This window comes from Eublepharis macularius, chromosome 1, assembly GCF_028583425.1.
Source record: "Eublepharis macularius isolate TG4126 chromosome 1, MPM_Emac_v1.0, whole genome shotgun sequence".
In the NCBI taxonomy this organism is placed as follows: Eukaryota; Metazoa; Chordata; class Lepidosauria; order Squamata; family Eublepharidae; genus Eublepharis; species Eublepharis macularius.
The window spans coordinates 14377155-14401670 of record NC_072790.1 but is presented as its reverse complement, the minus strand read 5'-3'; the positions used below and the strand labels follow the sequence as shown (position 1 = coordinate 14401670).

At 47.5% G+C, this 24516-nt stretch overlaps 1 protein-coding gene across 1 annotated transcript in view; it reads left to right on the top strand.

The window, feature by feature from the left end:
• The first annotated feature begins 269 nt into the window (after positions 1-269).
• The window catches only part of PLCB1 (phospholipase C beta 1), a 698812-nt gene continuing 674565 nt past the window's right edge, over positions 270-24516 (top strand). Inside the window, exons 1-2 of the mRNA XM_054975035.1 lie at positions 270-455; positions 20549-20626. Of these exons, the coding sequence (XP_054831010.1) occupies positions 357-455; positions 20549-20626 (177 nt within the window). The 5' untranslated portion in view covers positions 270-356. The remainder of the gene's footprint in view (positions 456-20548; positions 20627-24516) is intronic.

Genomic DNA, 24516 nt, shown 5'->3' with positions numbered 1-24516 from the left:
GCCAGCAGATGGCGCTGCTCCCCCGAGCGCGGGCACAGCCGGGGCGAGTCCGCTGGGAAGGGCGCCGAGCGGCCGCGGCGCCGGGTCGGGCGGGCAGCGGCAGCGGCAGCGGCGGGGCGGGCACGTGCCTCGCTGGCTCGGAGGCGGCACGGGAGGGGCGGGCGCGGCGGCCGGGGCTGGAGAGGCGCGCGGCGGCGGCGGCTCGCCCTTGCCGGCTCGCAGAAGCGCTGCAGCAGCGGCAGCAGCAGCAGCAGCTAGCAACGCGGCCGCCGCCGCCTCCCCGCGCCGCTCGGCCGCCGCCTCCTCCGCTCGCCTCCCGGCTGCTGCCTGCGGGAAGAAGCCTCCATGCGCCGCGAATGGCCGGGGCGCAGCCAGGGGTCCACGCTCTCCAGCTGCGGCCGGTCTGCGTCTCCGCCAGCCTCAAGAAGGGCGCCGCCTTCGCCAAGTGGGACGATGTAAGCGGGCGCCGGGCGGGCCGGGACCCTGCCGCGGGCGGGCGATGCGGGCGGGCGATGCCCGGGGCTGGCGCAGGCGGGGCTCCCCCTCCGCCGGAGCGCTTGCCGGGGCGCGACCCCCTGCGCCCAGCAGGTGCCGGCCGAGCGGCTGCCCCGCCGGAGGGAGCCCCGGGCGGGCGGGCGGCTGCGGCATGTGCCGCGGGCTGAGGCGGGCAGCGGGGCTCGGGGCCGGCGGCCCCCGCGGGCAGAGAAGAAAGTTGGGCGAGGGGGACGGGGGCTTGGGGGCTCGGCGCAGCGAAGCGGCGAGGGCGAAGCCTTGGGCGAAGTCGCCCATGGCAACGAGCGATGCGGCGCCTCGAGGCGGGCAACCGGCTGGCTGGTGCGGCCGCTTTGGTGGGGAGGCGAAGACGATCATTTGCACGCAAGGAGAACTGGGGAACGGGAGTCCCTTCCGTACGACAATGGACAGGCCTCAGACCACCGACTCGGTTCGATTTTGTACGTAGAGTTGATGCCACACACACACACACACTCGCATTCTTACTCGCACTCACACCCCGTGCAATGTGCAGGTGCTTTCTGTGCCTCTGCTAGGGATGCCGCGGCTTTCCAGCTCTTTGTTTTAAACTTCTGCTCTGAACTCTTGCTGTTACTTCTGCAGAGGAGGGTCTTGGCAGGTGGGTGGCCGGGCTGCCCTGGAGAAGAAAAAGCATGCTTTGTGTGCTGCTGTCTTCCTAGGGCCAAGCTACAAGTGATGAATGACACTTGAACAGCAAGTGAACAGACTCACGTGTATTCCTCCCTGTTCACTTGCGCTCCACTTGATCACGTAGTGGAACGCAAGTGCGGCGCAAGTGAACAGGGAGGAATACACGTGAGTCTGTTCACTTGCTGTTCAAGCGTCATTCATCACTTGTAGCTTGGCTCTTAGAGTTCAAGAAAGAAAACCATGCGTGATTTTAGTGACGTCTTCCCGCCAGCATTGAGGGGGTTCAGCAAGCCTTGCGCCTCTTGACCCTGCCTCTGTACCCCATCAACGACCCTTGTTGATACGTACAAGCCAGAGTGTGTTGTGCATTGCAAGTTGTAACTTGTTTATCCTTAAGCTTTCCGGTTTGTGGGTAAAAGCAGTTTGAGGAGCACAGGTTTCTGTGGGGAAATGACACAGTGGGAAAGAGTTCAGGTACCCTTTCGCCTTGCATCTATTTTTGAAGCTCCAATGGCTGCATTCTGGAAAATGATGAAAAAGAAAAGTTCATGGAATTCGATCTAACAAGTAGAACGCCAACTTGACGTAGCGATTGGTGTGTCTGACTGGAATACAGGAGAGCTATGTTTGAATTCCAGCTACGCCATGAACTTACTGAAATGTCTCTGGGCCCTTTGTCTCAGCCTAGCCCAACTCCCAGGGTTTCTATAAGGGTAAGAGTGGGAGCAGAGAGCACTTATATACTGCACTTATAGTCTGCTCTTCTAGACCCCTTAGTGCCCCATTCAGAGCAGTGAACATAGTCGGTGTTATTATTCGCCCCCCCCCCCCAATACTGCTGTGGAGCAGGGGCTGAGAGGACAGGCTTACCAAGGGCCACCTACTGAGCTCATGGCAGTTGTGGGAGTCGAACCAGCAGAGAGCTGATTCACTGCCTTACCACTTAAAGAGCTATAGCAGCTCTCTGTATGCTGCCTGGGGGTCCTTGGAGGAAGGCTGGGGTAAAAATATGCTAGATATTTTGGCTGTACTCTTGGCTGTGGTTTGCATAGATGTGTGGGTGGATTGCACAGTTTCAGACGGCAGGTGAAAACTTGCTTGATGGTATGGTTATTGGTGTATATAGGAAACAAAAATGTTGCTGCCTCCTTCGGGACACCTGGCTCACTGTCTATAAGTCCCCCTCCTTAAAAATGGAGGAGCATCACATTATTTGGCACCCCTTCCCATCTGTAGCCTAAAGCTTAGACACGGATTGGCTACCTCAGTGAGCACAAGACTTACTTTGTTTGAAAAATGCAACGCAGATAGTGCCTCAATCACTTGTGAGTGCAGCTGGATAGGAAAGTGGATCGGTGCGATACACCTTGTTGCTCAGCTTATTCCTCATTGCAAACGGAGATTGCACTTGAACTTGGAATTAGTTTCTAATTCCGCCACCTGAATTTGAGATTACAAGGGCAGGAGCTCCAGAGGGACTATTGAGCAGAGGTTTTCTTTCCAAAGAGTTTTTCGTTCCACGTTACCTGATTCCACTGAATCACATACTGAACCCAGGCAGCCCGTTCCTGTCAAAATCTAGATGCTTGTTTAGGAGGAAAAGGACAACCTTGGTTTTAGCAGGTTGGTTCCAATAAATAGTCTGTTTCCATAGCTTGACAGATTACACTGCTGAGAGGTCAGGGGCAGGCTTCAAATGAAAAGCATTCTTGCTGAAGTGTTAAGAAGGCCTATCAGTGTTAACTGGCCAAAAAGCTGGTATGTGATCCTAACTGGGATTTATATATTTGAACTGAAGCGTCACCTTTCCCTCCTCTACAGGTTTACTTAAGATGTCCTCAAACGTGTTATTAGTCAGGAAAAGTTGGTTACTAATGCTGGAAGAAGTACATTCTGGAAATGCCAGCCTGCAGGACAGTGGTCCCATTTCACTGCACGCAGTGGGAGTGGCATTTCCTTGAAGGTGCTAAAAGCATTAATGTGCATCTCGGTCTGGGATTTGACTGCGGGAAGCTGCCTGATACTGAGTCAGAGCATTGTTCTAGCAAGGTCGGTGTTATTTACTCCGTCCGGCAGCGGCTCTTCAGGGTCTCGGGCGAAGGTTTCGTACATACCCTGTTTGGATTTTTTGTCTGGAGATGCTAAGGATTGAACCTGGAGCCTTCTGTGTGCAGAACAAGACAGGGCTTTTTTTCAGCTGGAACATGGTGGAACGGAGTTCCGGAACGTCTTGAAAAAGGTCACATGGCTGGTGGCCCCGCCCCCTGATCTCCAGACAGAGGGGAGTTTAGATTGCCCTCCGCGCCACTGAGTGGCGCGGAGGGCAATCTAAACTCCCCTCTGTCTGGAGATCAGGGGGCGGGGCCACCAGCCATGTGACCATTTTCACCGAGGGTGATTTGTAATGCCAATAAAGGTTGCTGAATTGCTCTTGCCGAGGGCGATTTAAACTTTTAAAAACTCCCCCTTTGTTCCAGCTGACCCAAAGTGATGTCATTGTGTGGTCCTGGGAGCGTGCGCGCACTTTGCGCACGTGCATGTGGTACCGGGGGCACTACCTCCCTCCAAGAATTACCCCCTGTGCTGGCAACCCATCACCTCTTTTCCCAGAAAAAAAGCCCTGAAAACATGTTTTAGCAGTGAGCGTCCGCTGCTCCTCGGTGTGAGCAATAGATGGTAGTTCCCATCAGGTCTGCAATTGTTTCACTACATCAAGCTAGTTTAGCTCTGAAATGTCTCAAGCGCGCTCACGTCCAACTTCGTCTTGGTGGATTTAATTATAAGAATGCCTTGAAGTTCTTAAGGAAGGAAGGAAGGAAGTCATATGTTGAGCCTGCAATTGAGCTATGTTAAATTTTGCTTTACCCTTTCAGTGTGTAGCACATGAGTAGCAAATGTTACCACCTCAAAAAATGAGGAAGATGGTAAATAGGAGAAATGTCTCTATAGGAATTAGGGCTTCCATAGAACGGTTGTTTATAGTGATAGCTAGTGTGGTTAATGCCTGACGAGGGCTGGAGTTCAAATCCATGCTTTGCTGTGAAGCTCATGAGGTGACCTGGAACTGCTCACTCAGACTAGCCTACAACAAGGTGGTTTTGGTTTTAAAAAACTGGAGGACAACCACAGCTGTGTCCACAGATAACTGGCTATTTCACAATAGCAATTATTTGCAACTGGATTTGGGAGACAGCTCCCAACTACTTTTTGATGAGCTTTGTTCAGGTTTCTATGAACACCGCTCCGTCTCTTTTTGTCTGTTATAGCAGCTTTTAATGGTTCTAGGGTTTTAAAGTTAAGTTTAGATAGACTATGGGAAGTATTTTAACTACTATGGCTTGCTTATTCATTTAAAAAAATTACCCTAGTTTTAATTGTTTAATGGTTTCATCTCTTTTATAAGCTGCTTGGACTGTTTTCCAGTAGAAGGGACAGAATATAAATTAATAAGTAACTTCTGAGCTCCTCAGAGGAAGGGGAGGATAAAAATATGATTATTGCATTAATGCATTAATGCCTAGTGTCATTGGAGTATTTGCTTCACCAAACAATAACCAGCATCACCAGATTTGTTGCCTGCCTCATTAAATAGAGGAAACTCTGTCTGTGGCAGCAGGGCATGCATTTTAGAGTGTGGCTGGTCCCATGTGTCTATATGCCCAGTTGTGTCTGAGCATTTAGTGTTCCTTACTGTCAAGTGTGGGTGGTAGATAGTTAGTTAGATCATAATTTTGTATCTCAATCAAGTTTTCAGACAGATCATAGCCCAAAAGGTGGTTTGCAAAGAGGGCTGTGCAGAAGCAATTTCTCCTCGTTCTCATGTGGGCTCTGGACATAAGACAGAGTGGAGATGCTGCCTCCTTATCAAAGATGTAAAACCTGCAAACATCGTGAGCTGCTTTCTTTAGTACAGTGAAGAACAAAGTACAGCGACTTTGCTAGCAGGAAAAAAGGCTTTGGATCGGAATGGTTCTGGGAATGAGTCCATAAATGCCCCCAGATTACAAAGAAGTCAGGGGTAGGGAAAATACTTGCTTGCAAAGTAGACTTCACAGGGTTTGGGGAGGCATCTTAGTGGGGGCACCGTTGTGAAATCTGATTGGATACTTAAGTGTCAGAGCTGCATTAGGGTCCAGGGAAGATACATTTTGTGTCGGGTGCTTCTTGCCAGCTTGAGCGGCATTGTCCTTGCCTACCCCTTCCCCTCCCCCTCCCGTCCTCCCGTCCTCGATCTGGCTGTCCATCAAGCCTCCATCCTTAATGCTGATGAACAGCAGGGGCCATGTATGCCAAAGCAGACTGGCATGTTTCTGCTCTCCGCTGCTGCAGCCCAAGGGCCGCCAGAATAAAACAGAATTGTGCAAGGGATAAACAAACCTAATAATTGACAGGGGTGCCAAAGTAGAAGTATTCAAGGCAATGTAAACAAAATGAAACCGCAGGTAATTTTGCTTGTGCTTGAACTCTCTCTCAAAAATCCAGTTAGGCAACCATTCGGAATACAATGGGGCACTTAGAAACAGGACTCCCGTGGTGGAGTTGTGGCTTTACCTAGCCGTGCCCTGGATGGTATAAAGGGGGAAGATGCGTTTTGTGGTCACAATGTGGTCGAGTTCGGAATGCGAATGGAACATTGGCAAGGAAAAAAAACAGTCCAATAAAATTTCTGAAGAGAGATTTTTCTTTTAAAAAGCAGACATGAAAAACAAGTTGAAAGGTATTACTGGTGAGGTCAGGCTCGGTGTATATACAGTGGCTAAGCGAATTACAGCACTTCACACTGCAAGAGGGGGATGCCGTTGCAAAATGTTTGCTTTATGGTACAAATTCCCAGCAAATTGAAACAAGCACAGCCAGTGGGGCTGGACCAGTTGGGAAACAATGGAGTGATTGCAGAACGGGTGCGCATGCATGCTTCGCCTAGCACCCAGTAGTAACCGGGCTGCTGTGTTTTGCACCAACTGCAAAAGGCTAAAATCAATGCAGGTAGTGAAGGTTGGCACAAACAAACCACGTCTCCTCAGGATATGATTCAGCTAACCTGAGACTGTTGCTTGAGCATAAAAGCAAGTGATCCATGTGGGATGCTGCTGCAGATTAGTTAATCAGGAATGTACATCACCCAAGATTATCATATTTGAAAATACTGTTGTATTCCTTAAGAGCGATGACAGAAAGAGATTTTTGAGGTTAAGTCTTAAGCAGTCTCCATAGTTTTGCCCTCCAAGTTTTACTGGGGCCAGCCTCTCCCCTTTGAGTGGATATGGGGTATTTGGGTGAGAGCCAAGCTACAAGTGACGAATGACACTTGCCTGGCAAGTGAAGAGACTCAAGTGTATCCCTCCCTGTTCACTTGCCATTCACTTACTTTCCACTTGATCACGTGATTGAGTGGAGCGCAAGTGAATGGCAAGTGAACAGGGAGGAATACACGTGAGTCTGTTCACTTGCCAGGCAAGTGTCATTCGTCACTTGTAGCTTGGCTCTGAGTTTCTGTCTCACAAAGGCAGTGTCAGATCTGAGGTGAATCAGTACTGCTCTCTGAGGTCCTTTGTGCTTGTGGGGAAGTGAAAAACAGGATACGAGGTGACTCCTGGTAATGGCTGGCTGTGAGAACCAGTTGACATTTGACTACTACTGAGGTAATCCATATAAATTGTGGCCCCTCCTTTTTCTGTCCTCTAGCTAAGCAGGGTCGGCCCTGGTTAGTAATTGGATGGGAGACCTCCAAAGAAGACCAGGGTTGCTATGCAGAGGCAGCCAATGGCAAACCACCTCTGGTAGTCTTTTGCCATGAAAACCCCACCAGGGGTCGCCATAAGTCAGCTATGACTTGAGGGCAGGGTTTCACTTTTCGTGCCTAATTTACTGGCAAAAGGCCGTGAGGTGGCAGAGACCTGAAGTGACAGGATGGATTGTACTGCTTCAGAGTATAGGTGAAGGATTACATTTTGGAATGTAAAATATTCCTTGCAAAGAAAGAACCAACACAACAAGCAAAAAGAAAGGGGGAAAGCCCTTTTCTTGCTGCATTTAGGATGTTTTGTTTGTTTGTTTGGTGCAGAAGTGCATTCAAAGCTAGAATCTACCAACTGCAGTGGGAAATGGCCTAGTCCATTCTAGTACCTCTACCATTTCTTTGGTACTCATAAAGCAGGGTCTAACATGCTTTAGAATCACATCGTAAAACAATATATAGTCTTTGCTTGTTCCATGATTGAGGAGGGGACATCTGTGAGATCTGTCCAGCTGCCGGTGATGATAAAGGTTTTTCCAGCTGGATGCCAGCACTTTAATAATTGTGGCAATGGAAGGGCTTTTACCAGGTGAGCATTTTTTACAAGTGCCGTATTTTATTGAGAACGAAGTTCATGTGTCAGCTGAATAAATGTAATTACTGGGCTTGAATGAGCCATTGCTAATGTATTGAGAATCCAGTTTGGCATTCCTTCTGGTTGGGCTGATGAGAAAGTCTCATCGGCTGCTGTAGAGATGCCTCATCTCGGTGGGTTCCAGGACTGAGGGCAGGGTGAAGATTTCTATGAACTGTGACTCAATAGATACTTACAGGGAGTCCATTGGGTACTATGATCCCAAGGGTGTGTTGAGCATGTGGCTGTTATACAGTATAAACGGATGCCAGTTTAGCTGTGGGAGGCGGTCACAGAATAGGGGCAGAGTCATGCAGATGAGATGTCCCTTCCAGGGACCTTTCCCACCACACGCAGGGCTCATTTCAAGGGGGAATGCACAGGAACACAATTCCAGCAGTTCCCCAAAGAAATCACATGTCAGTTGTCCCTGCCCACCTGACTCTTGGCCATTTTGGGCTCGTTTCAGCCTGGATTGGGGCTGAAATGGCCCGGATCGGGCCTCTGATGGGTGGTGGGTCTCTCTCCCACTCAGCAGCAGCCTGATCCTGACCATTTTGGGCCCTTTTTCGGCCATTTTCAGCCCCTTTTTGCCATTTTGGGCCCAATTTCTGTCCTGAATGGCCAGGATTGGGTCCAAGACAGCCAGGATAGGTGATGTCAGGGGGTGTGACATATGCAAATTAGTCATGCTAATGAACCACTTACGGTGATGTCAAGGGACGTGGCATATGCTAATGAGTTATGCTAATGAATTATGCTAATGAGTTCCTCTAGCTCTTTTTCTCCGAAATGACCCCTGTCCACACGTATCACTTCTTCCCTGCCTTGCTTCCATCCGCTGCTGTAGTGGAGGACCTTCGGCCTCCACCAGCCTCTGCCCTCCACCATTGCTCGGCTGGCTGGTGCAGAGAAGGGGCAGCTGGAAAGGTTGGAAGCGGGCCTGAGGCCTGTGTGCAAAGCAGGCACATACCCACTTGTTGTGTCAGAAGATGGTGTCGTTTCTGGTGCGGCTCAGAAGTGGTGGGTCACACCATGGGCCAACTCTCTAAAAATCTGCCCCAAATGCTAAGTTTATTATCCTATATGCAGATGTTGTTTTATTGTTTATTTCGGAACCTCAGTCTTCCTTTCCAGTATTAATGATCGGGATTAATACTTCTGGCAATTTGTTTATTCGATTAATTGGACAAATTCTGAATTGATGCTGTTGGGACTTGGGAGACAGTAGAATATTTGCTAACAGACATTTTCGATCATGTCTAAATGTCATCACTTATCTTGGAATATTGATTCCTAGAAATATTAAGTATATGATTATGCTGAATTTTAATAAGTTGATTGGTTTTGGAGAGATGAGCAATTTTAAACCTGTCATTGTGTGTGTGTTATGTACCATCAAGTCAGCTCCAACCTGTGGTGACCCTATGAATGAAAGACCTCCAAAATGTCCTATCATTAACAGACTTGCTCAGATCTTGCAAATTGGAGGACATAGCTTCTTTCACTGAGTCAAGCCATCTCGTTTTAGGTTTTCTTCATTAGCTACTGCCTTCCACTTTTCCTAGCATTATTGACTTTTCCAGAGAGTCTTGTCTTCTCATGATGTGACCAAAGTATGATAGCCTCAATTTTGTCATTTTAGCTTCTAGGGAGAATTCAGGCTTGATTTGATCTAGGACCTTTGTCTTTTTGCCTGTCCATGGTATCGGCAAAAGTCTGAATCGAATCTAGCTTTCCTTATGGTAATCCTATTATATAAAAGGCTAAGTGTATTCTAGACAACTCACTTGCTACCCTAGTGCACCTCCAGAGGGCGCTGCTGTGGATGGAAGCCCAGATGAGGCAGCCAGACCTCGAGAGAGTGCGCCATGGCAGGAAGCCGAGGCCAGGATCAGGTGCGGAGCAGGTGACAATGTCTGCCCCTGCCTTCACCCAGTTGGAATCAGGAGCAGAGCAGGTGGCAGTGCCCATCCTCTGCCTTCACCCAGCTGGGATCAGGAGCGGAGCAGGTGGCAGTGCCTGCCCATCGCCTTCACCCAGCTGGGATTGAGGAGCAAAGAAGGTGGCAATGCCCATCTCCCGCCTTCACCCAGCTGAGAACAGGAGCAGGCCAACTAAAAGAGGTGTGGTGGACTGCCGCTGAAGTTTGTAACAGCGGCAGCAGTGTTCTCAGAGATGTTTGGTGAGGAGGTCTGTTGGCCCCTGATGCAGTCTGGAAACAAGCGTTGTTGATGACCGGTTCCTTGTCGGGTCTTCGGTCCAGCAGAGTGTTCCATCTCCTTGTTCCATCTGTTGAAAGAAAATGAGAAGAGTACATCTAATTAAGAACTTACCTTGAACAGGAATGAGTGGTCCTCACAGCTTCTCTGGTTTGCTGTCTACGTTTCATCTCTGCTATGAACTCTGATATGAATTTGATTGCACCTTTGAATATTTCTGAATTGGCCGACTTTAAGCTGTTTATTGTATAATGCTTGTTTATGTGACTTTATATGCTTGTAATATCATTATTTATATTGTACTGTGCCACTTTATTACCCTTGAATTTCAGAACCTGACTGTTTGTTTCCCTTAGTTGTGGGTTTCCACTTTATTAGGGTTGTTGCTAAGGGAGCTTCTTCTTTTTGTTTGATAGAGAACAAGAGCAGAGAAGGTGGCAATGCCTGCCCTCTATCTTCACCCAGCTGGGATCAGGAACAAAGCAGGTGGCAGTGTCCCCCCTCCACCATCACCCAGCTGGGATCAGGAGTGGAGCAGGTGGCTATGCCCGCTCCCCACTTTCACCCAACTGGGATCAGGAGAAGAGAGGGGGCATTGCCCACCCCCGCATTTACACAGCTGGAATCAGGAGCAAAGCAAGTGGCAATGACCACACCCCCTTCACCTTACTGGGATCAGGAGTGGAGTAGGTGGCAATGCCCGCCCCCTGCCTTCACCCAGTTGGGATGAGGAGCAAAGCGGGTGGCAATGCCTGCCCTCTGCCTTCACTCAGCTAGGATCAGCAGGTGTCAATGCCCTCCTGCCCTTCACCCAGCTGAAATCAGGAGGGGAGCAGAGGGTAATACCCGCCCTCTGCCTTCACCCAGCTGGGATCAGGAGCGGACACGTGGCAATGGCCATCCCTTCTTCACCCACCTCCGATCAGGAACAAAGCAGGTGGCAATGCCTGCTCCCTTCTTCACTGGGCTGAGATCAGGAGTGGAGCAGGTGGCAATGCCCACCCCCCTTCACCTAGCTGGGATCAAGAGTGGAGCCGGTACCAAAGCCCACTGCCCAACTTCACACAGTTAGGATCAGGTGTGGAACAGGAGGCAATGCCCCCCGCCCTTCACCCAGCTGGGATCAGAAGAGGAGCAGGTGACAATGCCCATCCCTTCACCTGGCCAGGATCAGGAACAGAGCATGAGGCAGTGCCCACCCCCGTTCAACCTGCTGGAATTAGGTGTGGAGCAATCGGCAATGCCCCCCACTTCAACCGGCTGGAGTCAGTCGCAGAGCAGGAGGCAATGCCTGCTTCTGCTTCACCCAGCTGGGATCAGGAGTGGAGCAGGTGGCAATGCCCATCCTCTGCCTTCACCCAGCTGAGATCAGGAGTGGAGCAGGTGGCAATGCCTGCCCTCCACCTTCACCCAGTTGGGATCAGAAGCGAAGCAGGCAGCAATGCCCGCCCCTTCACCTGGCCAGGATCAAGCACAGAGCAGGTGGCAATGCCCACCCCCTTCACTCTGCTGGGATCACGCACAGAGGAAGTGGCCATGCCTACCCCCTGCCTTCATCCAGCTGTTATCAGTGACGGAGGAGGAAGGAATGCCCACCTGCCTACTCTCCCCTTTCTAGAGCCCGGTGTATTTTTTCCCACCACAGGCTTTGTTGCTAGTATGGAAGTAAAATGCGTTCTCATCTGACACGCTTGCCAATTGGAAACCATTCTGTTTCCTCATATTCTGTCCTAACAGTAGCCTCGTGCCCAGGGTACAGGTTGTGCATCAAAATAATCAGAAGTTATGGCACCCCCATTTCTTTTAACACTCTTCATAGCTTTTCATGATCAACACAGTCAAAAGCTTTGCTGTAATCTATAAAACAGGATGATTTTCTTCTGAAATTCCCTGATATGTTCCATTAGCCATCCTAAATTTGCAATGTGACCTTCCTTTCCTGCTTCTTGCCTCTTCCTTTCCTGAATCCAGCTTGAACATCCGGCATTTCTCGTTCCATATTTGGTAAGAGTCGTTGCTATAGAATTTGAGCTTCACTTTACTTGCATAGGAAATTAACGCGATAGTCTGATAGTTGCTGCACTCTTTGGCATCTCCGTTTTTTGGAAAGGGAATGTAGACTGAGCATTTCTATTCTGTGGGCCATTGTTTTGTTTTCCAGATTTGGTGACAGATTCTTGTTTGTAGCTTGAAATAGCTCTCTTGGTATCCCATCTACTCCAGGTGTTTTGTTTCTCCTAATTGCTTTGAGTGCAGCTTTTACCTCAAGTTCTAAGATTTCTAGTTCTTTGTCAAAAGATTCTTCTTTGAAGATACCTGTCATTCTTCCAACTCTTCTGTATAGTTCTTCAGTGTATTGTTCCCATCTCTTCTTTATTTTGTCCTGATGAGATACTGTATCAGATACAGCTTTATTCTGTTTTTTGATAATAGCAACTCATGATCTATATCACAATCAGCTCCTGGTCTTGTTTTAGCAGAGAGAATGGAACTTCTCTATCATCTGCTTCCAATTATGTAATCTGGTTCCTGTATTGGGCACCCGGCGATTTCCAAATATTGTCTTTTTGGTTGCCTGAAGCATGTGTTAGCAGTGAACAGGTTGTTGGCTTCTCAAAATGCTACGAGCCGCTTTCCTGCTTCATTTCATGATCCTAGTCCAAATTTTCCAACTATATTTGATTCTGCTTTGTCTGTCTCCTTTTGTGTTCCAGTCACCTGTGATTATTAGCATATCTTGTTTAGGTGTGTGATCAATTTCTTCTTGGACGCTTGCATAAAAGTTTTTGATTTCTTCCTCTTCAGTATCTGTAGTTGGGGTATAAGCTTGAATGATGATTATGTTAGCAGGCCTTCTATGAAGTCTGATAGATATTAATCAGTCAGACTTTGTATTGTAGCTCTTGACTGCTTGTGCTATGTCTCGCCTCACCATTAGAACAACACTGTTTTTTTTAGTTTGTCATTTCCGCAGTAAAACACTTAAAATGTCTTGAATCGGTGACCATTAGTTCACTCACAGCCAGGACCGCAATGTTGCATTTTGTGTTTACAATTTCTAGCTTACCTGATTTCATGCTTCTCATGTTCCATGTTTCTATTATGTATGTTTCACAGCTTTGGACATTCTTTTTGCCTCTTTTCACATCAGCAACTGAACGTCCATTTGGCTTTAATGCGGCCTCATCGTTAAGAACGGCGCTATTCAGACTTGTCCTCTGCTCTTCCACAGTAGCCAGTTGAGTGCCGTCTGACCTGGGGGGTTCTTGTCTCCCAGCACTATACCTTCTTTCATTTTGGATTGTCTCATCATAGGGTATTCAAGTTAAGAGCAGAAGTGGTTTACCATTGCCTTCTTCTGCACAGTACTAACCAGGGTTAGGTGAAGTGACACTGCCGTTGTCTGTGAAAGATCCTCCAATGTCACCTTCCACTACTGCTGCTGCCCAGTAGCTAGCCTCCAAGAATTGCTCTGCTCCCATCACCATCGGAATGGTCAATTCTCTTCTGCTAGTTTGGCTGTTGATTCCAGAAGGGTGTGGATGTATCTTTGTCTGGCGTCTCAGCTTTGACCATTCCGCCTTGAGTGACTCTTCCAGGAGTTTAGACTCTTGATCAAGCCTGTGCTCCTGACAGCATTTCTTTCAGCTTCACTGACACATTCAGACCCCCTCACCATGTTAAGGTGTGTATCCAGGAGGGGGATGGGGTAATGTAAATACATTCAAAATGAAAATTCTACCTCAAATGATGTATGTTTTGCATGCAATCCCTTTTTATATACCTTACAGTTATAGGGAACCCCATGGCGCAGAGTGGTAAGTTGCAGTATTGCAGCCCAAGCTCTGCTTACGACCTGAGTTTGATCCTGGTGGAAGCCGGGTTCAGGTAGCCGGCTCAAGGTTGACTCAGCCTTCCATCCCTCCGAGGTCGGTAAAATGAGTACCCAGTTTCCTGGGGGTAAAGTGTAGGTGACTGGGGAAGGCAATGGCAAACCACCTCATAACAAAAGTCTGCCAAGAAAACGTTGTGATGTGATGTCCCCCATAGGTCAGTAATGACTCGGTGCTTGCACAGGGGACTTCCTTTACCTACAGTTATATTAATAAAATTAAATCTATTTTTCAGAAGTGTATATGGGGCTCCTCACCATCTCCAATTTCTCTAAAGAGGGTGCAACTAATAAAGGAGGATTTGGCTTTCATGATCTTAGTTGTATCATCAGCTTGTACTAATTATTGGTACTACTTATGCCAAGTGGATTATCCGTCTTGGGCTCTTTGGGAGGCATCTTTTCTGATTGCCTCTTTAAATGGAGTGCGTTATGGTCTATTCGTGCTGAAATGGATCTAGTAGCTTTTGCAGTTTTTGCAGATGGAGAGCTGTGGAGCATAATGTCTCAACTTTATTAGTTTGACCTGTTTTCACATGCTAAATTAACATTGTGTGCTAATCCAGATTTTAAAATTGGGAGGAAATTTTTTCTATGGAAGGCTTGTACAGATAGGGGGATTTTTTATTTTGGATCAATTGGTAGGCTAGAATGATGAATTGTTGACATTTCTCAGTTGATGGCTAGATGCGACTTGTCAGCAACTATAACGTTTGTTGATATCCACATATGATCCTGCAGCGTTGAGTGTTCCAGATGTCCACTTTTGGAAACTCTTACTGAATCTATGCAAAAAAATAAATAAATAGAAAACTACAGTATTTGTTTATAAGTATTTCATGTTATTTAATAAATATGATATGCAGGGTCTCAGGAACGTATGGAATAAGGAGTTACATCACCCAGTTTTGCCAAAGCAAAAGTATTTCTGATGTGATGGGTGAGTGCAGGAGTGCACACGCTCTTTAGGATAAGTATGCACTTCCCACTCCCAGCCTGTAGCCCAGTTTGGCCCCCAGAGGAGCTGGCAGCCTTGTAAGTGATGGCCCCAAATCTGGTTCTAGGCTTTACTGGAGAGGGCTCAGTCCACTCTCTCTGTCCTTAGGCAAGCCCCTCTTTAGTCAGGGTGTGCCCTGGCGTATGACTGAATTTGAGGTGTGAAGAACCCAGGTCGAGTGAACAGTACATGGTTTGTTGGTTGTTGTGGGTTTTCCGGGCAGCCCGGAAAACCCACAACAACCATCGTTCTCCGGCCGTGAAAGCCTTCGACAATACATAGTACATGGTTTATTAAACAAATATTATGTCAAGAGACTAAATAGGGAAAACAGAAAAATGGAGCAGAATTAATGGATCCACACCTTGGATCCATGTTTCACCATTGTGATGGGGTCACAGAGCCATGGATGCATGATTTTTGTAGTTCAGTTTGTGACTATAGACATATGTGATCTGCTGGTGAGTTTTTGGTGATCTCATGTAAAAATCCTTAGGATCCTTGAGGATCCATGCCAAAGAGCCACGTTTTTTGCGCTGTGGTGGTGCCACGAGGCAGTGGATACATGATTTTTGTGATTCAACTGGCTATAGACACGATATGTGATTTGATGGTGACTTTTGGGTGACCTTCTCTAAAAATTCTAAGGATCGTTGAGGATCCATGCCTTGGAATCATGTTTTGCACCACGGCGTCTACACAAAGCAGCGAATACATGATTGTTACAGTTCTGCCTATGGACTAAGACATGATCTATGATATGATGGTGTTTTTATTTTATTTCAGTGTAGAAATCATACAAATTCATGTCTTGGATCCAGATTTTTGCACTTTGGCAGCACCGTGAATTTCTGGATCCGTGTTTTTTATGCTTCAGTCTGTGGACCTGGTGGTGATATGTGATTTGATGTTGGATTTGTGGGTGTTCTATCAAAGATAAACTAGAGGATCTATGAAGATCTGTGTAGATTTTTGTTTTACTTTTTCCCCTGCAAAAATAGCCTCATAGCTGCTCGGCTTCAGGGAGTAAACATCCTCTTTCTCTGAGCAGGGCCTTGTGTGCTCTCTGTTAGGACTTTGTATCTTTGATAGCAAGTGTCTGGTTTCCCTCTGTTTGCCCCCAGTCCAGTCGTAAAGTTTGGAGGGTGCTTGGAAACTGTAGGCTTCTTGCAGCATTTACATAAGAGCTCAAACATTTATGGAAGAAAGGGCTTTCTTGAGGCCTACAGGCCCAAGATCATGACAGAGGCGCATAGCTCAGTGGCTTTACATGCCACAGGTTCCATGTTTAGTCCGTGACACCCCCAATTTTACAAGCATCTCATGTGTCAAGGGTGGGGATGACCTCTACTTAGGTTTGCCAACCTCCAGGTGGTGGCTGGAGATCTCCTGGAATTACAACAGATCTCCAGGCCACAGAGATCAGTTCCCCTGGAGAAAATGGCTGCTTTGTAGACTCTCTGGCATCATACCACCGTTGAGGCCCCTCCCCAAACTCCACTCTTTCCAGGCTCTATCCCCCAAATCTCCAGGAATTTCCCAACCTGGACCTGGCAGCCCTATTGCCAACCTCTGGGTGGGCCTGGAGAGCACCTGGAATTACAAGTGACCTCCAGACTGATAGGTTTGGATGTGGTCCCCCAGGCACCCCTGCTTTCTGATAAGCTTGAGGGTCAGTGTTTTGACTTCCCCATTTTGTCTGACCTTTATTTCGAGTAAGTTCCCCTTCAACTTAATGTTCCAAAAAAACACAATCTTGATATCAATTGTAGCAGAAGGCAGCTGGTCAGCCACAGATTTCCTGTATCCTAGTAGTCTATACTACAGAGATGAGTCCCTCTGGAGAAAACGGGCAGACTCTTACGTGGAATTATACCCCACTGAGCTCCCAGTAGAGATCCAATGTGGTTTCCATTGCTCTCTCCTCCCTTTTATCTTCACATCAACCCTGTGAGGTAGTTTAGGCTGAGAGGGTGTGACTGGCCCAAGGTCATACGGCAAGCATCCATGGCAGAGGGGGGGATTCAAACCTGGGTTTCCCAGATCCTAGTCTGATGTGGTCCTATGCAGTTCTGACGGATGGATGTAGAATAAGCTCTGTGTGTTGATAAAGTAGCAGAAAATGAATGTCAGTGTTTGTTATTTATTAATTTATTAGGATATTTATACCCCGCCTTTCCTTTTGGCTCAAACGTTGTGTTTTACCCACTAATCCTAAATATTGCAGTGAGCTATATCTCAGGGTGAGTGCATGGTGTACCACGGAGTAAAGGCAATCAAACCTCCAATACATTCAGCAAGTACTTTGGATGGCTTGAATTCTGACTATAGAAGTGCCTGTGTGAAAGGAATATAGCTTTGTTTTGGAGGAATCCATGAAATTCCAGAAGAGTTGGAGGAGGGAGAAGAGGGCGAAGCAAAGAAGACTGGAAGTGTTTGGACTCTGTTTCCCCCGTATTGGCCTGTCCTGCTTACGCCATCACAGGCTGGAATAGTCTCAGCAGGTTAAGGATACTCCTCAGCTTTATTACTGTGGTCACTTGTGTTCACACTTGACTCTTGAGTTTCCTTTCACGTAGGTCTATGACAGGGGTGGCCAAACTTGCTTAATGAAAGAGCCACATAGAATAAACGTCAGATGTTTGAGAGCCGCAAGACAGTAAGCATTGAAGTGACTTCAGATGAAGAGGCGGGATTGGGGGAGTGTCCTGAAAGTGACATCACAGAAAGGGGTGGGGTTTTGCTGCAGTATGCTGGAAGTGACATCGTCAGAAGCGGTACAGCTTGGGAAGAGCCATCACTTGACCTTTGACTTGGAAGTGACATCACAAAAGTGGCATCACATCCTTGCTAGGCTTCACCCTCAAAGTCCCCAGGTATTTTCTGAGTCAGACCTGGCAACCCCAACATTTTTATTGAAAATATGAAAGACATGGAAAGAAAGAAGGAAGGGAAAAAGGAAAAGGGAGGGAAAGACATGGAAAGAAAGAAGGAAAGGGAAGGAGGGAAATAAACTAGACTAAAATAAAATGTATGGCCGCGGCGATACTCAGAGATCTCTGGGAGCCGCACAGTATGTCTAGAAGAGCCACATGTGGCTCCTGAGCCACAGTTTGGCCACCCCTGGTCTATGAGAACAGTTTTGTTCTAGTAGGAAAATGTGCTGAAACGCTGTGCCTGTAGTAGAATTGACAATTTGCCCATCTGCTCACAAGAGGCCGCAACCTCCTACACGTTCCAGCATCGTCCTGCAAAGATGAGCAGAATGCTGCGTTAGAAATTATTTTTTTCTGTGTGAAATGTTCCTCTCTGGGTTTTGACAGTGGTGTGAAAGATACCCTGTTTTGTGTTTCCAGAGTTGGCTTGCTTTGGTTAAGGAGAAATAATCCCATCTTTGTATAACTGCATTTTCAAAAACAGGTTGGCATACTGTTATGTACTTGGATCTCCCGTGAATATAGCTTTAAAAAAATTAAGGCCATCTAGCCCAATAACTGTGGCATTGTCTTTTTCTGTCACCTGTGCCTGCTGGGTTTGAGGCAGAAGTGTTCACCATCTGGGCCACCTGAAATTCTTGTCTGGAGATACTTGGAGATGAATCTTGAGACTTTGGGAAAGGAGTATTGAGAATCCTGTGCATACAAAAAGGGTTTTTTTCTCTTCTGTGGAGCTTTCCCCATTACTGTGAGTCATCACTACACTTATTACAAACAAGTGACTCTCCTGCTATTTAGAAGTCCATTGTCTTTTATTCCCTTCCCGGAAGGCAGTTTTTAGACTCTGTTAGACACAGAGAAAAGCAGGCTAAGGTGGCTGAAGGGTCTTGGGGGCATAGAGTTTCCCTGACAGGAAGAGGGTAGGAATGCCTCTTTCCCCACCTGTAGGAATGCCTCTTTCCCCACCTGTAGGAGTGCTTCTTTTCCCACCTGTAGGAATGCCTCTTTTCCCACCTGTAGGAATGCCTCTTTCCCCACCTGTAGGAATGCTTCTTTTCCCACCTGTAGGAATGCCTCTTTTCCCACCTGTCCTCTACATGTGTGAATAAACAGTACAAAATGCCCCAAGTCTGCAGTGCTCTCTTCTTCAAAGGGAGCCAGCCTAGGTAAGAGTTAGCCTCTGCTTCTCATTGCTCAGAGAAGTGGGATGAGCCTAATAATACATTAGTGTAACTTCACAGATCGTGCCAGCTGAGCATTACAATGCCATTCTTTAATTAGGCAACTGTGCATATTTGAGAATCCCCCCTAAGGGTGATGGCATCAGCTTTCTTGCCTACTCCGTCAGTTTGCCTGCCTGTTAGACTATTGTACATCCCTTTTCAACATGTCACCTCAGCAGTGGAGGCTTTTATATTGTTAGGCTACCATCCGAGCCTAGCGATTCTTGTTGGGTTGCTGAATTGATGTCCTGGCACCAAAATGACAGTGGCACCCTATGCTGAAGTGTAAATTTTTGCCAAATGTTCTGAGCTTGCAACGGTGCAAAGGAAAGCCTTGGGCGAACAAAACTAGAACAGCGGGGTACACAGCAGCGGAATGTTCTAATACTCTGTCAGTCTGTATGGTTTCTCTCACACCATGCACTGTACGTTGGTCACATCCAGACTCTGACTGGAAATTTAGAAGCAGTTGCTGATCCCCAGATTCCTGCAACTCAAATCATGTGTTTCATCCAGTGCTTTATCAAGGGTGCAAAGGCACAGGTCCAAAGCTAACATACATCATGTAATGAACCTTAGTTCTACATGCTTCTACCGGAGAGCTGGCAGTCAGAGCGGCATACATATTGCCGGTCCACTGTTGGGCAGGAATCTGGGGATCAGGAACTGCGTTCCCGGAGGGGAAGGTCCTGAAGAGCCAGCAAGTAGCGTGCCCTCTTTGGACACAGGACAGTCGGCAGGAGGAGATAATGAAGAGGTCACATGAGGAACGGAGCTTTCTGTGTTGACTGATAATAAGCAGATCGGTATCTCCACGTGGCTTGTATCACTCTGCTCAGGAAGAAGTGGGAGCGGGCTGGGGGTGCTCCTCTGCTCATTGAAGCGAAAGGGCATGCAGGAAGAAGCAGCTCGAGCGCCAGCACTTGCTTACAATGATACTTCTGGCTGTGTTCCTTGGGATGCCTGCAGCTGAGGGCCTGGGGGCTGGGGGTGGGGTGGGGTTGACTCCTTCCCAGATTACTAGCATCTGCTTTGTTTTTGCATCACCATGCCGGAGGCCTAGCTTTGAAACACAGTTGAGGATGCTTTGAAGCTTTGTCTAATTGGAAATAGCTAAACTGTAGGCACCTCTGGTTTAAAATACAGGATGCTGCCTGTGAAATGAACAACCCGAAGCACTGAAGAAACATGCTGTAAGTTTCCACAGGGGCTAGAACTTGGGAAATGAGGAGGCCAAGAATGCTGTGACGTGAAAATAAGCTTCGAAAACAAACACTGAAATAAATCCAGCTGCCAAAAAGTTACAGATTTGAGACTGCATCCCCAAGAAGGAAGCAGGCTTATAACGCTGAGGTTATAGCGGGCTTCCTTGGGGATCTCATCCAGCAGTTGCGAAGAGCTGGAAGACTGAAAGAACCCAGCACAGGCTCATCTTGCAAGATAAGGGTGTGTGTGTGTTTTGGGGGCGGATATGAGCGTTCCTTTGTGTTGACATGTTGCGCATTCAAGATATATCTTTAGGAATACATAAGAGAGAAGCAGGCCAGTAAAGTGTGCCTAGTGCTTGGGAATGGTGCCTTGCAAATAGGCTCTGTCCATTGATTTATCCTAACTTCTATAAAATGCGAGATTTGAGCAGGACAAGTCGTGAGTGCTTGATTTCAGGGAGCTGTTTGTAGATATGGGATGGAGTATTGTTAGCTGCATTGTACAATAATACTGTCTCTGTCCTTTCCGTTGCAGGACTCCACAAGTGTGACATCAGTTTTTCTTCGAACGGACCCACAAGGATTTTTCTTGTATTGGACAGACCAAAATAAGGTAAATTCACTATTCAAGTATCCTCTCGATAGCTGTACCTGCCCTTTGAGTGAATATCTTACTGGCATAAATTGGTGGTTATTATTATTTTTTTGAGGTTAAGAACTTTGGTTCAGGAGTTGTAAAGTAGCACTCAATTCCAAGCAAAACCTACCTGGATGAAAAGTCCTCTTGGCTGTTGATAATGTAGAAGTGAGCTATAGCCTAAGCCAGGCAGCTAGGCCATTTTAGACCTCGGGCTTAATGTTTTGTGGGCTCTTCCATGATCATAAGTGCCCTGTATTCTGACAACAACGTTGCCCAGGGTGCACATGAGGAAAGGAAGACGGAAGGTAGTGCTGAGGTATTCATCTCTAGCTACAACCTACGTTTGGGGCAGGGCGGCCTACTGGGCCAGGGCCCTGGTGGTGCAGTGGCCAAAGTCATAAGTGATGGTGGCTAACTAGTGAGGGGACCTCAAAACTGTCCGTTGCTGAAGTCAATTTTGAACAGGGCTTTTTTTCAGCAGGAATGCAGTGGAGCGGAGTTCCAGCACCTCTTGAAAATGGTCACATGGCCGGTGGGCCCCCCCCCCCCCGATCTCCAGGCAGAGGGGAGTTGAGATTGTGGCGCAGAGGGCAATCTCAACTCCCCTCTGTCTGGAGATCAGGGGGCGGGGCCACCAGCCATGTGACCATTTTCTCCGAGGGCAACCCACTGAGTTCCACCACCTCTTTTCCCAGAAAAGGGAATGGTATTTGAACATTGCATACAATGAGGAGAGGTGGTGAGTGCTGCTCTTGAATTTTTGTCCAGGTCTTCAGAACTAGATACTAAGCACTTCCTTGAATTTCCTTGGGTCTGTGAAACAGCCTTTCAAAAGGTTGCTATAAAGTATGTTTCTATGTAGTAGTATTCTAATTCTTGAGAAGTGCTTGAAAACGTATAACCTTTTTAAAAAGTAAATTAGTACAAGAGATCTCCGTTGGATTGTCAAGTGTATAAAAAACTACATGATCCATTAAGATCAAGGAAGGATTCCCCCCCCCCCCGATCTTATGTGATAATGATGGCTTAGAAATAGTTGTTGAAATGTATCCTAAAAGGCTTTGTTTAGCAAAACAAAAATAGAACAGTTGCCTGAAAGCTTTGCTCAGAAACTCAATGTTTATTTACAGTTAATACTGGCAGCTCTTGAGGGATAAATTGCAAAAAATGCTTATAGGAAGATTTTGTTCTAATGCCAGTGCTTGCTCGTCATGATAATTGCTAGGGCGGGGGCTGAGGAGGCTTGGCACCAATACACGGAATATCAGTTCTAAACTAGTAATATCAGAGGGGGAGGTGAATAGGATATAAGGAGCACCATCTTGTTTCATCCCCTTGTTGAAAATAAAGCCATTCCATAGCTGGGTAACCCAAGGCCAGGCCTGTCGCCTGAACATTTTTGTTAGCGGGGGCAAATGGGCACAGTGGGAGAGCAGCCCATTGTGTGTCTGTACAGAACTGCCATGGCTATTTTTCTAAACAAGTCAAGTAGCGTCTCATGCAAATATATATCCTACATACGTATTTGCATGTAGGATATATATTTAGCATTTTTATTTAGCTTTTATACAATATAGAGCTGCTGTTGCATAGTGGTTCCATGATGGGTTGTGAGTCAGTGCTCTGCTGGTTCGACACCTACTACTGCCGCGAGCTCAGTAGGAGGCCTTGGATGAGCCACACCTCTCAGCCCAGCTCCCCAGATGTATTGTGGAGAGGATAACAGCAGAGTGCTGATTTGCAGCCACTGAACCGCTCTATGATGTGCCTTCCAGTGGTGGCTCTGAGACTTCCATCTGAGGGGCGGCATCCCTTTCGTGGAACCACCCAGGGTGGAAATCACCACAGACGCCAGTCTGCTCAGTTGCGGAGGACATTGCCAGCATCTAGTCGCCCAAGGGATGTGGAGTGACATAGAGAAAAGGCACATCAGTTGGCTGGAACTAAGAGCTATCTGATTCGCACTACGCTTCTAGCAGGTGATGTAACACCTCATGACCTCGTCCTCACAACATGATGGCAAAGGCCCATGTCAGGTGCAGGGAGGCATGAGGTCTTGCTCCTTCCAGAAAGGAGCTACTTTTCTTTCCAGTGGACAGGAGCCCCATCTGGCCTCTTTGAGCTCAGCACCTTCCGGGCTTCTGCAACCGGAGGGTACACAGGATCTGTCACCCTAGGACCTGGAGTTTGGGGAGGATGCTCTGAATCCCAAGGTCTTCTGTGTGGTGGCCAGGAGGATGGGTCTCCTATGCCTTGGACCTCATTGCATCCCCAATCAACAACAAGGTGGCAGAATTTCCTGACCAGATTTCCATAGGAAGGAGAGGACGGAGCAGATGCGCTTTCAGCCTCTGGCCAAGGGGACTTCTCTATGCCTTTCCTTTGGTACTGCTCATAGCCAGGGCACTCAACAATTTATGGAGAGAAGTAACATCTTCCACATCTCACTGGCCAAGAAAACCCTGGTTTTCTGCCCTGGTAGCGGTGATGCAACAACGGCTGTGGATCATACCAGTGGCCCATGTCATTCTCCTCCAGGGTTCTCCATTCCATCCCAATCCAGGGCTGATTCTGTACACATTGGATAATGCACTTTCAATGCACTTTAGCTATCGTTTGGAAGTGGATTTTTTGTTTCACACTCGAAAAATTCAGTTCCAGATGATCTCTAAAGAAGATTGGAAGTACATTATCCAACGTGTGCGGAATCAGCTCAGGTTGGCTCTGCTTCTCCACGTTGAAATGGAAAGGAAAGTGCTAGAATGACATGGCTACCCAGAATATGTCATTAGGGTGATCTTGGTGTTTAGGAGAACCTCCACCCACAGAATCTATTAAACCACTTGGACGGCCTTTCACAGGTGGTGCCTCAGAAGGAAAATCAGTGCGCCTACAGCGGGTATCCCAGAGGCCCTTTGTTTCCTCCAGGGCTGTCTGGATCAAGGCCTCAAACCCAACACTCTTTGGCGCGAGGTGGCATTGGTTCTCCATCCCATCGCAGGATAGCCACGTCCATACCCATCCACAGTAAACGTTACCTAAGAGGAGCAGCACTATCCAGTCCTTCCATCCCAAAGCATTTTCCTTCATGAGACCTCTGCAAGGTGTTGAGAGTGCTACATTAACCTCCTTTTAAACCCCTGAGGTCTATTCCACTAAGAATTTTGACTTTCAAGGTAGCCTTTCTCGTAGCCGTAACTTCAGCCAGGAGGATTTTGGAACTTTCTGCCCTTTCAATCAGAGACAAACTTCATTTCAGGAGGATTTGGTGGCCTTGTACATTGACCCTTTCCTGATCCACAGGTATCAGGATATCCACCTTGCTTAAGTCTGTCCGCGTCCCAGTCATACTAAGGAATGTGACTGGTGCAGTTTAGAAGTACGGAGGGCTCTCCACATGTGTATGAAGAGAACACAGGCCTTCAGATATTTGAATGCCTTGTTCCTCTTTCCCAGTACTATGGGAAAGAAGGCATCTTTGTCAGCCATAGCCAGGTGGATCAAAGCCTGCGTTTCTCTGGCTTACAAAGTGCAGTCGAAGGTGACTGCCCATTCCATGAGAGCGGCCACTACTATTGCAGCCCTCTCCACCCATGCAGAAATCCGTAGGGAAACTACTTGGGCATTAGCCTCTACTTTGGGAGCCACTACAGAGTAGATATGTTTGCTGAGGTGGTACTCAGCAGAAGCCTCTTTCGGAAGGTCGTTCCTCAGTCATTCCTCTCCGTTGTGCCCATCCAGGATAATAGAGTTTTTCAATATCCCATACAAGAATAACTTTTTCCATTAATGGAGAATAAAATGTTGGTTTTGCCATGAGGGTTTCTTCTCTTCAGCAGATTGGAAGATATCCTTCCTCACCC